Source organism: Nycticebus coucang, chromosome 6 (assembly GCF_027406575.1).
Source record: "Nycticebus coucang isolate mNycCou1 chromosome 6, mNycCou1.pri, whole genome shotgun sequence".
Taxonomy (NCBI): domain Eukaryota; kingdom Metazoa; phylum Chordata; class Mammalia; order Primates; family Lorisidae; genus Nycticebus; species Nycticebus coucang.
In genome coordinates this window covers 35,494,224-35,508,764 of record NC_069785.1, presented here as the reverse complement: position 1 = coordinate 35,508,764, position 14,541 = coordinate 35,494,224, and the positions used below count along the sequence as shown (strand labels likewise).

General features: G+C 42.7%; 1 protein-coding gene across 2 annotated transcripts in view; it reads left to right on the top strand.

The window, feature by feature from the left end:
- Positions 1–14,541, top strand: part of RYR3 (ryanodine receptor 3) — a 502,828-nt gene that overhangs the window by 225,240 nt on the left and 263,047 nt on the right. For both annotated transcript variants that reach the window (XM_053594081.1, XM_053594080.1), the window contains 2 exons: positions 8,471–8,644; positions 12,191–12,312. In XM_053594081.1, coding sequence (XP_053450056.1) covers positions 8,471–8,644; positions 12,191–12,312 — 296 coding nt within the window. The remainder of the gene's footprint in view (positions 1–8,470; positions 8,645–12,190; positions 12,313–14,541) is intronic.

Genomic DNA, 14,541 nt, shown 5'->3' with positions numbered 1-14,541 from the left:
GGAAGAGCCCTGAAGATGCCTTGACATCGTTGGGCCCCCAGGTACCTCCTCAGTAAGCACCTTCTTACCTTGCTGGGTGCAGGCTCTGTTCCTTAAATACACCCTCTATCATGCTTCCCCTCCCTGGGCAAGAGTGATGTCCCCAGCAGAAAGAGGTTTGGGACTCTATTTCTCCACATTGTGAGTGCATTGAGCCGTCTGGCTAGCCCCTGCCGCTGCGGGTGTTATGTGACAGGCCCGACAGCAGCCAGCAGCCTGCAGCAGGGTTTCAGGATGAAGGGGGCACAGCAGTTGGAAGCACTTGGTGAGAAGGCTGAGAGAGATGGAGACAGTGAGCTTTGGGGCCACTGGACAGCGGGAAGCGGGCTATCCATCAGATCCTCTCTGTATGTGGCAACGGCCGAAAGACAGAAAAAGAGACTCCTGGGAGGAGCACTGTTTGGGCTTCAGTCACTCACTGTGGGATGACAAGTAGGCTTGCTGAGCCATGAGTCATTTGGTAATGATGGGCTTCCCACCCCATATTACCTGTCAGGTTGCATTAGCCCGGACAGCAAAGACTGCTGAATTGGACCCAGAAAGCAGCTGCAGGTGCATGTCAACATCCTGAACAGGCTGCCCTTCTAAGGGAGATGGCAGGTGCCTCTGTGGGTCCTGTGTGTGCATGATAAAACAGGGGTGTGATTGAGCCTTGCTGAGAGGTGACCAAGTCTAAGCACCGGCTGCTGTGATTGGCCTGGGCTTGGCTCAGATGGAATTACTGTGAGCAAACTGTGTGAAACGTGTAGAATAATGAGCAGAATGGGATCTTGATCCACCTCAGGAGGATGACCCAAGTCAAACTGGAGGTCTGGGGTGTATTACTGCCTTGAAAATGCGGTATCACAACCCTATCCTTCCAGTTTGAGGGCCATGGCGTGCCATGAGACACAGCGGAGCTTCTGCATTGCCGAGATCTGGCCTCGACTCCTGTCTGCTGTCTGTGAGACCTGGAACACAATTCTTTATGTATTTCCCCCTCCTCCTCGGAAGTCTGATCCTTTCAGATCTGACCCTGCCTGCCCTTCCATCATGTCTCTTGCCACTTGTGTGGTTGCCTTGAGCCCCAGCATATTAAATATGTATCCATCTTTGAACATGCTATTTTTTTTCTCACCACTGAGCCTGTGCCTAGATCCATCTTGCCCCTCCACATGCCACCACCAAAGAGCTCCTTCTACTCCCAGCGGGTGTCAAGTGCCCCCAAGAGAGGACAGCTCACTCCTGCTTTAGTTACAGCTGTCACTCCTCAACCGGGAGCCCCCGGATAACAAGGATCGTACGTCCCTTGTTTTGCCCTGTGTTCCAGCATCTTAAACGATGTGTAGCATGTAGGAAGTTTGGGAATTGCTTATTTGGAGGGATACGTAAATGTCATACAGTGAAATTCAGAGTGAAGTCCGTCTCATCTTTTGCATAGACACATCCTTGCCATTGTTATGTGATCATCTTGCTATCATGATCCTTTCCCTCTATCCGCATTCATAGAGATTCATTTTATTTTGGACATTTAAGCCAAATTTCTGTGAACTTGATTTCACATCATTTTTCTGTAGTTTTGACATTGCAAGGCCATTCCCCAAGGATTGTCAGATAATGTGATCTAATATTTACTCTGGCGTGGCAATACTGTCCATTTAGATGTTGCGTCTCAATGTCAGTTTACAGCACCGAATTCCTTTCGGGAAAGGGCGAATTAATAATGTTAAAGCAGGCCTTATTACGTGTAGCCATTTACTTCTGAGCCACTTTAAAAGTGCTTTAAAAGCCACTATAATTGACTCTACGATAAGTCTTAAATGATTGAGACAGAATCTGAGATTTTGCCTATTTCTTTGTGTATGAGCATATCATTGTCCCCAGTTAGAGGACATTTTTCCCTAATGTATAAAATCATTACATTAATTTTAGTAAACATGTATGAAATATCTACTGTGTGCAAAGCATGACTTTCCTGTCTGCCTTTCACATGCCCTTTAACCTCAGAGCCTTGGCAACCCTACACAAGGTGGCAGCTGGGCTGACCATGCGTCACGCTGTGAACCACTGGTGCTGGAGTGTCTGTTTCCTCACCTGGTTACAGATTGAGGAAAGGGAGGACAGAGAGCAAAGGAAGGAAGTGGAGAGGGAAAAAGCATGGACATTGAGATTCAACGCTTAAAGAAAACACCATTTATTACAGCTTGAGTTTAAGTAAAATCTACAGGGGATTTTTTTTTTTTAATTTAAATTGATGTGCTTTCCCTGGTCTTTAATTGTTCAGATTGGACCAAATAGAGACCCAGTCAGGGCGACCAAAGGGTTTGAAGTGAACAAACCTGGGCCCACACTGACTCTGCCATGTGGTGTTCAACCTTTTCGTAAACATAGGGATAAAGAAACGTCTTGAAGGGTTGTCAGGAAGGTTAAACGAGGCAAGGAAAATGACCTGAGACGCTGTTTCCTTATCTGTAAAATGGGAGAGGTGCTGCTACCTCAAGGGAATGGTATAGGGATAAATGGGAACATGGAGGAAAGAGCCCAGCACAGTGACCTCCGCTCAAGAAATGGGCCCTCCCTGATGAGGCAGGTGAACCCCAAACATGCTGTAAACAGGGCAGGGCATCTTTGTCTTCCCACCCAGCAGAGGCTTTGCAGCCAGCCTCAAGGCCATGGGGGCTCTCCTAGCAGTGTCTTACGGTGTGTGATTTTTTTTTTTTTTAAGACAATACTGAGACTTTAAATTCTAGATGAGAAATTCAGGAAGGAAATATGTTAGTGCAGAAATACATTCAAATGTGATTATTCCTCTATGTTTCTCCAGGGACACCTAGGAAAGAGTGGGCTGATCAGGACTATTAAGGCTTAACCCAGGGCCGGGCATGGTGGCTCATGCCTGTGGTCACTCTGGGAGTCCAAGGCAGGTAGATCACCTGAGCTCAGAAGCTCAAGACCAGTCTGAGCAAAAGCAAGACCCCATCTCTACTAAAAATAGAAAAATTAGCCAGGTGCCTATCATCCCAGCTACTCAGGAGGCTAATGCAAGAGGATTGCTTAACCCCAAGAGTTTGGGGTTGCTGTGAGCTATGATGCCACGGCATTCTACCCAAAGCAATAGAGTGAGACTCTGACACACACACACACACACACACAGGCTCGCCCCAGTATTTAGGAAGTCGTCTTTTCCCATAGGAAGTCTGTTAAAATTGTGAATTTGAGGAACACAAATCTGTAAGACAGAATTCAGAGTCTAAGATTCCTTTCTGGAAACCTCCACTCTCCGTGTCACACTGTGTCCTCTTACTGGAATGCCTCTCCCTCCACGTGCCCCTCTCCCAGGCTGGGCTCATGACAGGCATAAATGTTGTATTAAAACCATCACAGGCTTCCCTGGCTGAATACCTGTCTCTTCTAAACTCTAGCTATATTTTGAATACAGAGCATATCACCTTGTTGTGATTACTGACTTGCGACTCCAAAGCCATTTGCTAAGATAATAGTACACGTTTTCCATGTTTTCCTTGTAATAGCCTTTGAACAACTGAAACATGGATGCAATTAATCACTTCATGTGCTAATGGTAATAATAATTGTTCAAATAATTCTGTTCAAATGACACATGGGCTTTGAAATTAAATCTGATTGTAGATTCTGTCCTATTACTTACTAGTTACATGGCTTTGAGCAAGTTGCTCATTCTGCAAGCTTCAGCTTTTTCATCTACAAAGTAGGATAACAAAAAAGTAAGGCCACAGAAAGGTTTAGAGAGAATGTTTATAAAATATTGTGTATAATACCTGTCACTTTGTAGACCCTTGGTAAATTGTTGTGATTGTAAATTACTTACCACTCTACCTGGTTCAGACTAGGCACCGAGCAATTAGCAGTTTTAGTTCCTTTCTTTGTCCTTCTAGAAATCAAACCAATCGGGAGAGCAGCAACTTGATTATTTAAGCCAAAAGCTAACATGATAATTTTGATGTGGTTACCAGCATTTCCTTCATAAGCTGTCAGTGGAGGCAGACCGCCTCAACACATGTTAGGCTGTGGAACCTGTTCCTTCCTGGGATCAACTCATCATCCAGAATAAGCAAGGTTGATGCGGATAAACAGAGACACAAACTGAACACCTACAAATGAAAAAATAGAAATTATTTGAACACCATATTAAGCAAGCACCATGTAGAATATAAACAAATTCCAATTTTGCTCTTCTAGAGTTTTCGATCTGGCAGGGGGCAGCCAGTGTACCAGCGACAATTTCATACATGTTTTCTTTTTTTTTTTATTAAACCATAGCTGTGTACATTAGTATGACCGTGGGGCACCATACATTTGTTTCATAGATCGTTTGACACATTTTCATCACATTAGTTAACATAGCTTTTGTAGCATTTTCTTAGGTTTTATTATAACAAACATTACAAATGATTGGCATTGGCAGATAGCTCTCTGTATTTCCCCAGAGTAAGGTGCATGCCACACAGGAGAACACGAGGATCTGTTAGGAGGCAGAGGGGAGTGAGGGAAAGACATGGATATGAGCCTGTTTGTGTACCCCATGGAAAGGAATGGGTTAGGCGAGATGAGCAGATGTAGGGTTGGCTAGTTTGACTGTTTTCAGCAGGCTCTGGAATGTAGAGTTGCTATTAGTTGCCTGATACTTGGGCCTCCGTGACTAGGGCAGGGGATGGCAGCCTGGAGGGGAAGAAGGAGCTCCATAAAGTAGGTAATTGGCTTTTGGGCTCTGGGTTGATTTGCATGTGAAGATGCGCTCTCAGTGGGGAGTCCTTTACTGCCTTTACTGCCCTGGGACGGGCAGTCCCTGAAGGGTCAGCAAGGCCATTAGATCGAAGAAGATGCAAAGATGTCCTCCAGCTTTGGATGAGACATACTATGACCTTATCCAGTGGTGAGCCAGGTGCTACCACATGCAGAGACCAAGAGAGGCTCAGGGAAACAGTTTATTATATCCACAGGTCCTTGAAACAGGAGGTATGGTGGCCATACAGGGCCATATGTTCTGACACCAGCACTTGGCAGGAGCAAGGGAAAGGCCTTGGCTATCCTAAGGGTTTACTGGGGTCAAGGCAAGACAGTGTTGGATTCTCTAATTTGAATAATTTCAGTTGGCTCTAAGCTATAGGTGAGGTCCTTATCTACCTGGTATCTGGCCTTGAGATGATTAAAGCAGAGGAATATTGTTTCCAGGGGTCCAGGCCCAACTCTGGATTGGTTAGTCTGCCTATCAAAGGCACATAACTGAGCCATTTGCTGTAGCTGAGAATCAGCCAGACCCAGGAAGGACAGTCACTCCCTAGCCAGAAAAGGGTTTAAGATGCCAAAACACGATAGACATAAAATTTAAAAAATACAAATACCTGTAACATGGATGTAAAGATACAGAGATGACGTAGTGGAATTTGAAGAAGTGAAATGTAAGTAAAGGCCCAGAAAAAGGGAACATTTGGTATATCAAGATAAGTGCTCATAGTCCAATTTGGTTAAAGTATGGTAAGTAAGAACTCAAGAAATGAGAACTAAATTCTAGTTGGAAGTTGGGAGTGATTGAAAAGGAGTGATTGAATTATCCCTATTTGGGGGGAAAGTTCCATTTCCAGCTGTAGGGTGACTGTATCTGGGGCTGTATTAAAGTGAAGACAGAAAGGAGCATTAGTTCAGGCTCAGGTCAAAAGGAAATCACCAACCTGCCATCAACAAATCAAGCTTCTCCACCATTGACCTCTTTCACTTCCTCCCTGAGCTGTTGTCATTTGGGGCTGGGTTGTTTGTACTGTTGGTTTCGTCTCCATCTTAGTTTCTGTTGTTCCTGATGCTGTTCGTTTAAATTAGAAGCTGCACTGCAGGGATGACCACAGACCCTGGGAAGATGGGGATGTTTTGTAAAAAGAGAGACACTCCATTCTACAGAGAATGGTGATCTGTTCATTTTGGAAACTCAAAAACAAATCCTAGTATTTTTCTTTTCACAAAGCCATATGTAAATAAATGAAAAATGAGAAAATAAGTGAAGTAACCATATTCATTGATAGTTTGCAACATGCATTATTTTAACCAGGAGCTAATGGAGATCAACATAATTATTCACATTTAATCATTGTAGCATGTGTTTATTTTTAACTTCCCATGGTTAGAGACAGTAAGAGATGAAAAATGTGGCATCTTTTAAGTCTTGTTACTGGCTCGAGTGTCTAGAGAGCCATAGAGATTTCTGAGATGAAAATCAAGTTATTTTGTAAAATAAATGCCTTCTTGACCAATTACCTATGAAGTAAATCTTAATATACCAAATTCTATTTTTCATTTACTTACATTATAAAATTAGAAACATATTTCTCTGGAAATGTTTATTTTGAGAAATCCAAAGTCATATGTAACAATCCAGCTAATGTTTCAACATACACATCTAAAACAAAAGATAATTTTCTATGGAATATTAATACAATTTAAATGGTCCTTTAAGTGTGTGCAAAATAACTAATTTTGCTTTTAGGAAGATTTGAAGACAAATAAGAACTGAAATGAAAAATGAATACGTGTGAAAGAAAAAGCTACTGAACTACATGTATTTATTCCTTCAATATGTATTCAATAAGTAATGAATAGGGCCTAATTCTCTGTATTAGAAATCCAAAATAAATTTAAATTTGGCCTGTGCCCTTGATTCTTTCATAGCCTGACAAAAATAAGATGCCAGATAAACAAACATTTATTTTCATTATGATGTGCTGAGTGCTCAATAGGGGAGTAAGAAGGTGCTGGGGAAACACAACTCTGCTTTCACAAAGAAGGTGACATCTGAGCAAGGTTTTGAAGGGTGACCAGGAGTTTTGAGTAGTAGGGAAGAGCATAGACTCTGGAGTTAGATTTCCTGGTTCAAATCCTGGCATTGAGTGCTCTTGGGCAAATTCCTTCCTTCCTTGTCTCCTCTATAGAACCGGGGCACTATCTGTGGCCACATCAGAGGCTACTGTGAAGAGCTAATACATGTAAGGAACTTAGGTCATGGTTGGGCGTGGCCAAGGCTCCATACGTGGGCTGTTGTTCCACCATTAAGAAGGAGAGGAATGTTACAAGTAGAGGGAACAGCATGTTACATTTTTTATTTGGTAAAAAGTTCAAAATGCTGCCTAGTTAATGGCTTTTACAAATGAGCAATTTAACACAAGATGTAGAAAAGAAACGGAAGTAGAGTGGAGCCGTTCAGAATAGAGCTCTGATTGATGTGGAGGAGAAAAGTCGCCAGGCCTCAGAGGTCTACTGCACGACACAGTCTTGTGACAGGCACTTCAGCTTGTCACTGAGTTTCCCGGCTGGAGAATAGGTGGTGGAATAGCGACGACTGACGAATGAAACCCCCTTGGTTGCAGCACGCAGCCCAGGACACCCTAAGAAACTACTGTGCAAATTACTACATTAATGTAAGGCACAGTAGCGCCCCCTACCTGCTCGAAGAGTAGCCTTTCTCTACAGATTTCTGTAAAGGCATTCTTTTGGATCAATATGAGGATACATACAATTAGGTCACGTTGCTTGCGTTTGTAAGGCAAAAGATATTCATGTGATGTTAATATGTTTAAAGCCCCTGAGGGGATTTATGTAGGAACACCATTAAAATTATGGAAAATCTACGTTGAACAGTTTGATGAGATTATTTCAGATTGTATAGGAAACCAGCACATTGTACCCCTTTGATTGCACTAATGTACATAGCTATGATTTAACAATAAAACAATAACTAAATAAATAAAAAATTATGGAAAATAACACTTGCTGAAAAATCAATTCATTGCCCAGTAAAAGGTTACTTATTACGGTTTCTAAATCAGAATGAGGCAACTATAAAATACAATGGAGGGGCAGCGCCTGTGGCTCATTGGGTGGGGTGCTGGCCCCATATACTGAGGTTGGTAGGTTCAAACCTGGCCCCGGCCAAATTGCAGCAACAACAACAACAAAAAAAAGCCGGGTGTTGTGGCGGGTACCTATAGTCCCAGCTACTCGGGAGGCTGAGGCAAGAGAATCACCTAAGCCCAGGAGTTGGAGGTTGCTGTGAGCTGTGTGATGCCACGGCACTCTACCGAGGGCGATAAAGTGAGACTCTGCCTCTACAAAAAAAAAAAAGAAAGAAAGAAAATACAATGGAGAATTATATGAAATCAGGACAGAATAGAAAACCTACCAGCTGCCTTCATTGCCCATGGATTTAAATAACCCCTGAAGCAGCCACAACTGGAAAGCTGTTGACATTACAATTAACACCAGGTAAGAGAAGCAAGCCTTTCCTAGAGCCTGGCCCTGATGGGCACGTGGTGATTATTTTGGTAATCAGTTCCCGGGCTTACAAATTCTGCAGAGGTTATTCGTTTTATGTATTGTGTTTCTATTTCGTCAGACATGCCTGTGTTTGTTTATTTTGTGCACGAATTAGGAAATCAAGGAGAAATTGGATTCCAGTCACAAGCGAGACATAGAAGGCATGGGAGTTCCAGAAATCAAGTATGGAGATTCCATCTGCTTTGTCCAGCACATTGCCAGTGGTCTGTGGGTGACCTACAAAGCACAAGATGCCAAAACACCCCGCCTGGGACCTCTGAAAAGAAAGGTGAGAGATCAGAAGGTCTGTCTCCATTTGCTTTCCACTGAGTCGGAAGCCACTAAGCAATAGAAGTGATTCTGAGATCAAGCGAACATGGTTATGTTTTACTTCTTACTAATCTAAGGAGTTATTCTATGAGACATCACACAGAGTTCCTCTAATTCATTAGCCTAATTTGGTTACTCTGACCCTATTATCAATAGAAAAAAAAAGAAAAAGACCAGCGAATACATAGCAAATCTCTGAGGAGGACATGGCACTTGTTTAATGTACTCTAGAGCCTGATCTAAATGACTTGGTAATTTGCTGTCTTGGGATTATCCACACCATTTCTCCCTTCATTTAAGTGGATAATTGAGTTATTGTGCAGTTTTTATAATATAGAGACTAAATAGAATCTCTATAGAGAAGATGCAGCTTGCATAGTAACAAGCCTACAGGAATCAATGTGCAGAAAGAAGCGATGTTGTGGAATTGTGCTGTATCCACAGAGAATGCCTTCAGACCTCGGTGGTGTGGCACAGCCTGCTGCGGGGGAAACCAGCTTGAGTACTTGTAGCATCTTTTCATCAGAAAATAAATTGCCATGGTAGTGCGTTTTTTATAGGAACCAGAGGCTGGATGCCAAGGGTGTGACTTTTTTTTCTTGAAATAACCTTATAAAACATGGGCTTGAATAGTCAAGGAGTTGAAGGATAAAGTTCTAGGAGGCAACATACACTATAGTTCAGGATTATCAGCCTAATGTGGTCACGATGAAAAGTTTCCAAGAATACTGATAAGGAAGAATGTAGGAACACACATAAAGTGATATCTTAATTATTGTGTAAAGAAAAACACACTAAGAAAATATCCAAGGAAAGGAGAATGAAATGATCAAGAGAGGATAGAAAATAGAATAAGAGGTCACATAGACTAAGTTGTATGAGACCCTCCCTTCCTCTTCAGACAACTACTAAAAGGCTGGGTAAAATACAAAGCAAAAAACAGTAACAAAAAGAAAACAAACAAGCAAACCTTTTGAAGATGTCAACAACCGAGCCACCCTATGCAGGCCGTGGAAGGGGTCTTGTGCTGGACAGGCAGATTAGACTTAGGGTCAGCAGAGGTGGCTTGGACAGGAGAGGCCAAGAGTGCAGAGTGGGGGGCTGTAGAAACATGAGCCTGAATTTCAGTGTGTGGTTTCTCCTGGGACCCTCGGATGACCGCAGATGGACTGTGAAGCCGAGATAGCAAACAGAGGCTGCACTGTGACAGGAAGAGAAGGCAGCAGTGTCAACAGTGTGACAGTACCAAGGAGATGTAAGCTGGGGTTCAGGGATCCAGGGTCCCCCTGGAAAATACACGAGGTTTTCAGCTAAATCCCAGAAGGGCTGCACCTCAGGAGTTAGGGTTACACACTGAGAATAAAGGCAAATTGAAATCCAATGCCAAAAACCCAGCCTCTCAGCCCACAAGAGGAAAACTAAATCTTCTATAGAGTACAATAATATGTCGAAACTCTACGGTTTTTTAGACCTACTAAGGCAATGATAACATTTAAAGTAAGTGGAATTTGTGGATTTGGGCTGTGATGTGACTCAGGATGGGAGGGGACACACTCCAAGGGCTCTGTCAACACAGAGACAACCCAATTTGCGTTTTTGATTTATTGTGCCTGTCCCTGCCTTTCTCTTCCAAGACCAAAGCCCACAGATCCGTTTAACTGTTATTAATGGAATATGCATGCAAATTTGGGAAGTGCTTTCAGAAACTCTCTCCAAATGGTGTCATCATGCTTGGTCCTCGACAGGCTCACACTGCTTCATTTCATAAGGGACAGACTAAATTCCATCTCTGAAAATACAAAGGATGTCCAGATCTGTGTTGAGCATTTTATGAAATGAACAGAACAGTAATCTAGAAAAAAAAACAATGGAGAACAAGCACAATGAAAACCCTAAAGGGGTTACCATCCCACTGTCCCATCCCCATTGTGGGGATGCTCTTGGCTGTGGGATTCCTAAGAGAGAAGAAAGACATTTAGGAACTGGCCTGCTGAGATTAGAGGGGCCCAGAAGAACAACATACTAACAGCTGCATATCCACCCAGTCCTCACTGCTCTCTTCTTTGGCTAACCAGTTGGACTGTATTATCTGAACAAGCAAAACCTATGAATTCTGGTCTTTAGGGACCAGAAATCTGGGACTGACGCCAAAGTAAACATAGTGGCAATGTATTATTAAATATAAATGCAACGTTCTTAACTAGTTGCTGGGAAATATGACAAAGTAACATTTTATAACAGTGAATCCCACAATCAGGGCATCCTTCCCTAAGCTTATTCCACAGTATATAATAGATGGGCGCAAAGTCTTTTTTCAAAAGCAAACCTTCCTGTGTGAATTCATTCTGTCTGGAAATCCCTTCAAAAGAAAAATAAGAGATTTTTCCCTTGGAAAGGAAAGTAAGTTTCTTTAAGCTCAAAATGAGAGAGATCTTTATTCAAAGGTGTTTTTTTGGAGCCACATGTTTTGTCCGCATCAAACTGACTTGTAGGACCCACAGTTGTCTCTCTTCTCTTATTCTCATCGAGTGGAAACCAGGCTGGGGAACTTAAATCAGGATTTGACCCTGACTCGAACCAAGGTCAAATCATCTCACTTAACATCTTCATATACTTGACCCTTTTAAAGGAAAAAAGCACTGACCTCTATACCCAAAACTGCTAATGCCACCCCAAAATTGTATCACGATGGCCTTAGTGATCAATAGTGTGCCTGGAGTCCAGATAACTCATCCAAGATCAGTACTATACTGCCCCCCATAACAAACACTTGTTGGGCACCTATTATGTTCTAGGAATCAGGCCAAAGGATTTGCCTGTAAATCACCTATTCCTCCATACAACCCTCTAAGATAAGTCTGTTTGCAGATGGTAAAATCCAAAGCAGAGAGGCTAAGTGACTTTCCCAAGGTCACACGGTTGGCAAGTGGCATAGCAGGACTAGAAGAAAATCTGCTAACACGGAGCCCGAGCTTTCAAATCCCTTCTCCAGCTTCCCTGAGAAGCAGCCCGTCACCTCAAGCTGCCGTCCTCAATTCTGTAGCTAACTGACCAGGTAGCTGCCCTTCAGTAGAGAAACTCACGCCTGATTCCAGTAGACTTTTGCTGTGAATTATCTGTCTTCCTCAAATTTATCTCTGGAGGAAAAGGCTCTGAACAAAGTGACTTTTCCCATCTCCAAGGGTATGTTTCCATGTTCATTTTAAGAGAAGAATCTATTTCACTCTTTGAAATTGGCTATGTAAACCTGAGGACTTTATGGTGACTCACGGTGGTACGTCAAATTCCATTTTCATCTAAGCGTCGTGTCTCAGGAATGGTTCATCTGTCAGTGATAGGGCATCGGGGAGAAATGACTCTGTTAATGTCCCGGTTTCAAAGTGGACCCAAGGGAGCTTGGTCAGAGAAAGGAATAAGAGGATGAGGGGAATCCTGTAGGACAGGTCGACTGCCCAGCTGCAGAATAATGCATAACTGGACCTTCTGTTCCTTGCCCTGAGGGTAGGTCATCCTCCATCAGGAAGGCCACACGGATGATGGGTTAACTCTGCAGAGGTGCCAGCGCGAGGAGTCCCAGGCTGCCCGGATCATCCGGAACACCACAGCCTTGTTCAGCCAGTTTGTCAGGTACGTTAGCACCTTCCCTTCCTCTAGCGGGCGTTTTTTTTTAGTCTGAGGCCTCTAACCCCCTCCACTCACCTCCTTTGTATACTATGAGTATATTCAGGAAATAAACACCAGCAAAGAGTTTTATCACAGAGAGCTTGGGACTGACATTTAGTTTCTACGTAGGTGACCTCCTGTACTTTTGCTCTTGGTCCAATAAATGCCCAATCCCCATTGGTTATTTGGGTTGGTGCAATGCATACCCAAGGTCTTTGCACAAAGATTAAATGAAAAGAGCAGGATGCTCAGATCCCTTCTGTATCAGTACGTAAAGAGAGAGGGAGCATGGGGAAACTGGTCCATACCCTCTGGGCCATTTAGAAAGGGGCTCTACAGCATTCAGATTCGTTGCCATGGTTTGGGTCAAGGTAGATTTGCATCAGAAGCTTTGGATTACCCAACTATGGCTGGAACTTAAATGGGAAAAATTAATGGAACTGCCTACTTTGATGGTAATCCCTTCAGCCTAAGTAATGCTGCCAAAGCAGGATTCTTTTCACCAATTACCCTGAGAAACGGATTCTGTTGTAAGCTGTGCAGTGTTCCAAGCCATTCTTCTCTTGTAGGAAAATATCCTTAAATCCAAGAGGGTATACATTGTATGTGTGAATTTGCATGAAATGAGAATTTTTTCTATCTTTACTTTTCTTGCTGTTGAAAGGCTGCCATCTAAGGGATGTGTATTAGTTACAATAAAGGCTAAGATTTTGTTACAGTTCAGAATAAACTTCTCTTTTAAGTAACAAGGGAAGGGTAGATAGATGGCACAGGGAAATAGTGCAGCCCAGGTGCTGGGCTCAGGTTCCTTCCTCCTTTCTGCTCTGGCATCTCCCACGTATTCTTAACTAAGTTTCTGGACAGGTCCATCAGCACCATCTGTGAACTGCCCTACCCTCAGGGCAAGAACTTGTTAGAATGCAGATTCTCAGGCTTTACACTAGACCTACCGAGGTGGAAACTCCTGGGAGTAAGAGCCATCAGATCACATTTTATAAGCCCTCCAGGTAATGCTGATATACACGAATGTTTAAAAACCACTGCCCTGGAATAGCAGTCTTAACCTTGGCCACATGTTAGATTCATCCAGGGAGCTTTTAACACCCAAAATTCAAGGCTATATCTCAAACCAATTGCATTATAATCTCAGGAAGCAGAATCCAAATGCTGGTACTTGATTAAAGCTTTCTCGGTGATTCTAACATTCACCCACAATTGAGAACTGCTGTCCTGGGATGTTTCCTTCAAATAACTTACTAACACCACGTCTGAGGACTTTCTTGCAGAAGGGGAAACTGAGGAAGGCCGAGACATATATCTCTGGCTAGCTGGCTATGTACCTGGTACATCTTGGAAGTTCTGTGACTAGAATTGGAGGAAAGAGAATGAAGAGGTATTCCTGCCTCACAGTGAAGCTGAGAATTACAAGTCAACAATCTTTTGTCTACTTTTGGCTCTGCCTCTGGTTTCCTGGGATCTCCAAGCAAAATTTCCTTCCTCCGTTCTATGTTGCATTACTCCCAGAACCTGTTTCTCTTTTTCAAGAGAGATTGTCTTGGTATAAGTAGAAAAAAATAGCTGCATGCAAATATGAGTTTTTTATATAGTCTTAACTTGCACCAAGTCATCATTCTCCGCATGGGTGGCCCTCAATATCCTTGACTGCTGTCCTCACATCTTTTATAAACGTTAGTGTCTCCTGCCTCACACCTCACACATATGTAAGTTAATTCAAAATGCATCAAGGACTTAAATGTGAGACCTAAAACTATAATACCTGTAGAAGAGCACAGAAGACTGGATTTTCATGACTTTGGATTAGACAGTATCTCAGATATGATACTTAAAGCAAAAGCAACAAAAGAAAATAATGAATTCTACTTCCTCAAAATGTAAAATGTTTTGCTACAAAGGGCTGTATCATATGAGTGATAAGACATCCCACATAATGGGGAAAAAAAGGCTGATATCTGATAATAGATTTCTATCTAGAGTAAAGAATTCTTATAACTCAATGAGGAAAAAGAAACTTAAATGTGGGCAAAAGATCAGAAAATACACAAATAGCCAATAAGCACATGGAAAGCCACTCTATCATTAGCCATCAGGAAAATGTCAACCGAAACCTTAATGAGAGACCCCTTTACACCCACCAGGATGGCTATAATAAAGAAGATTGTTAATGATAAGTGT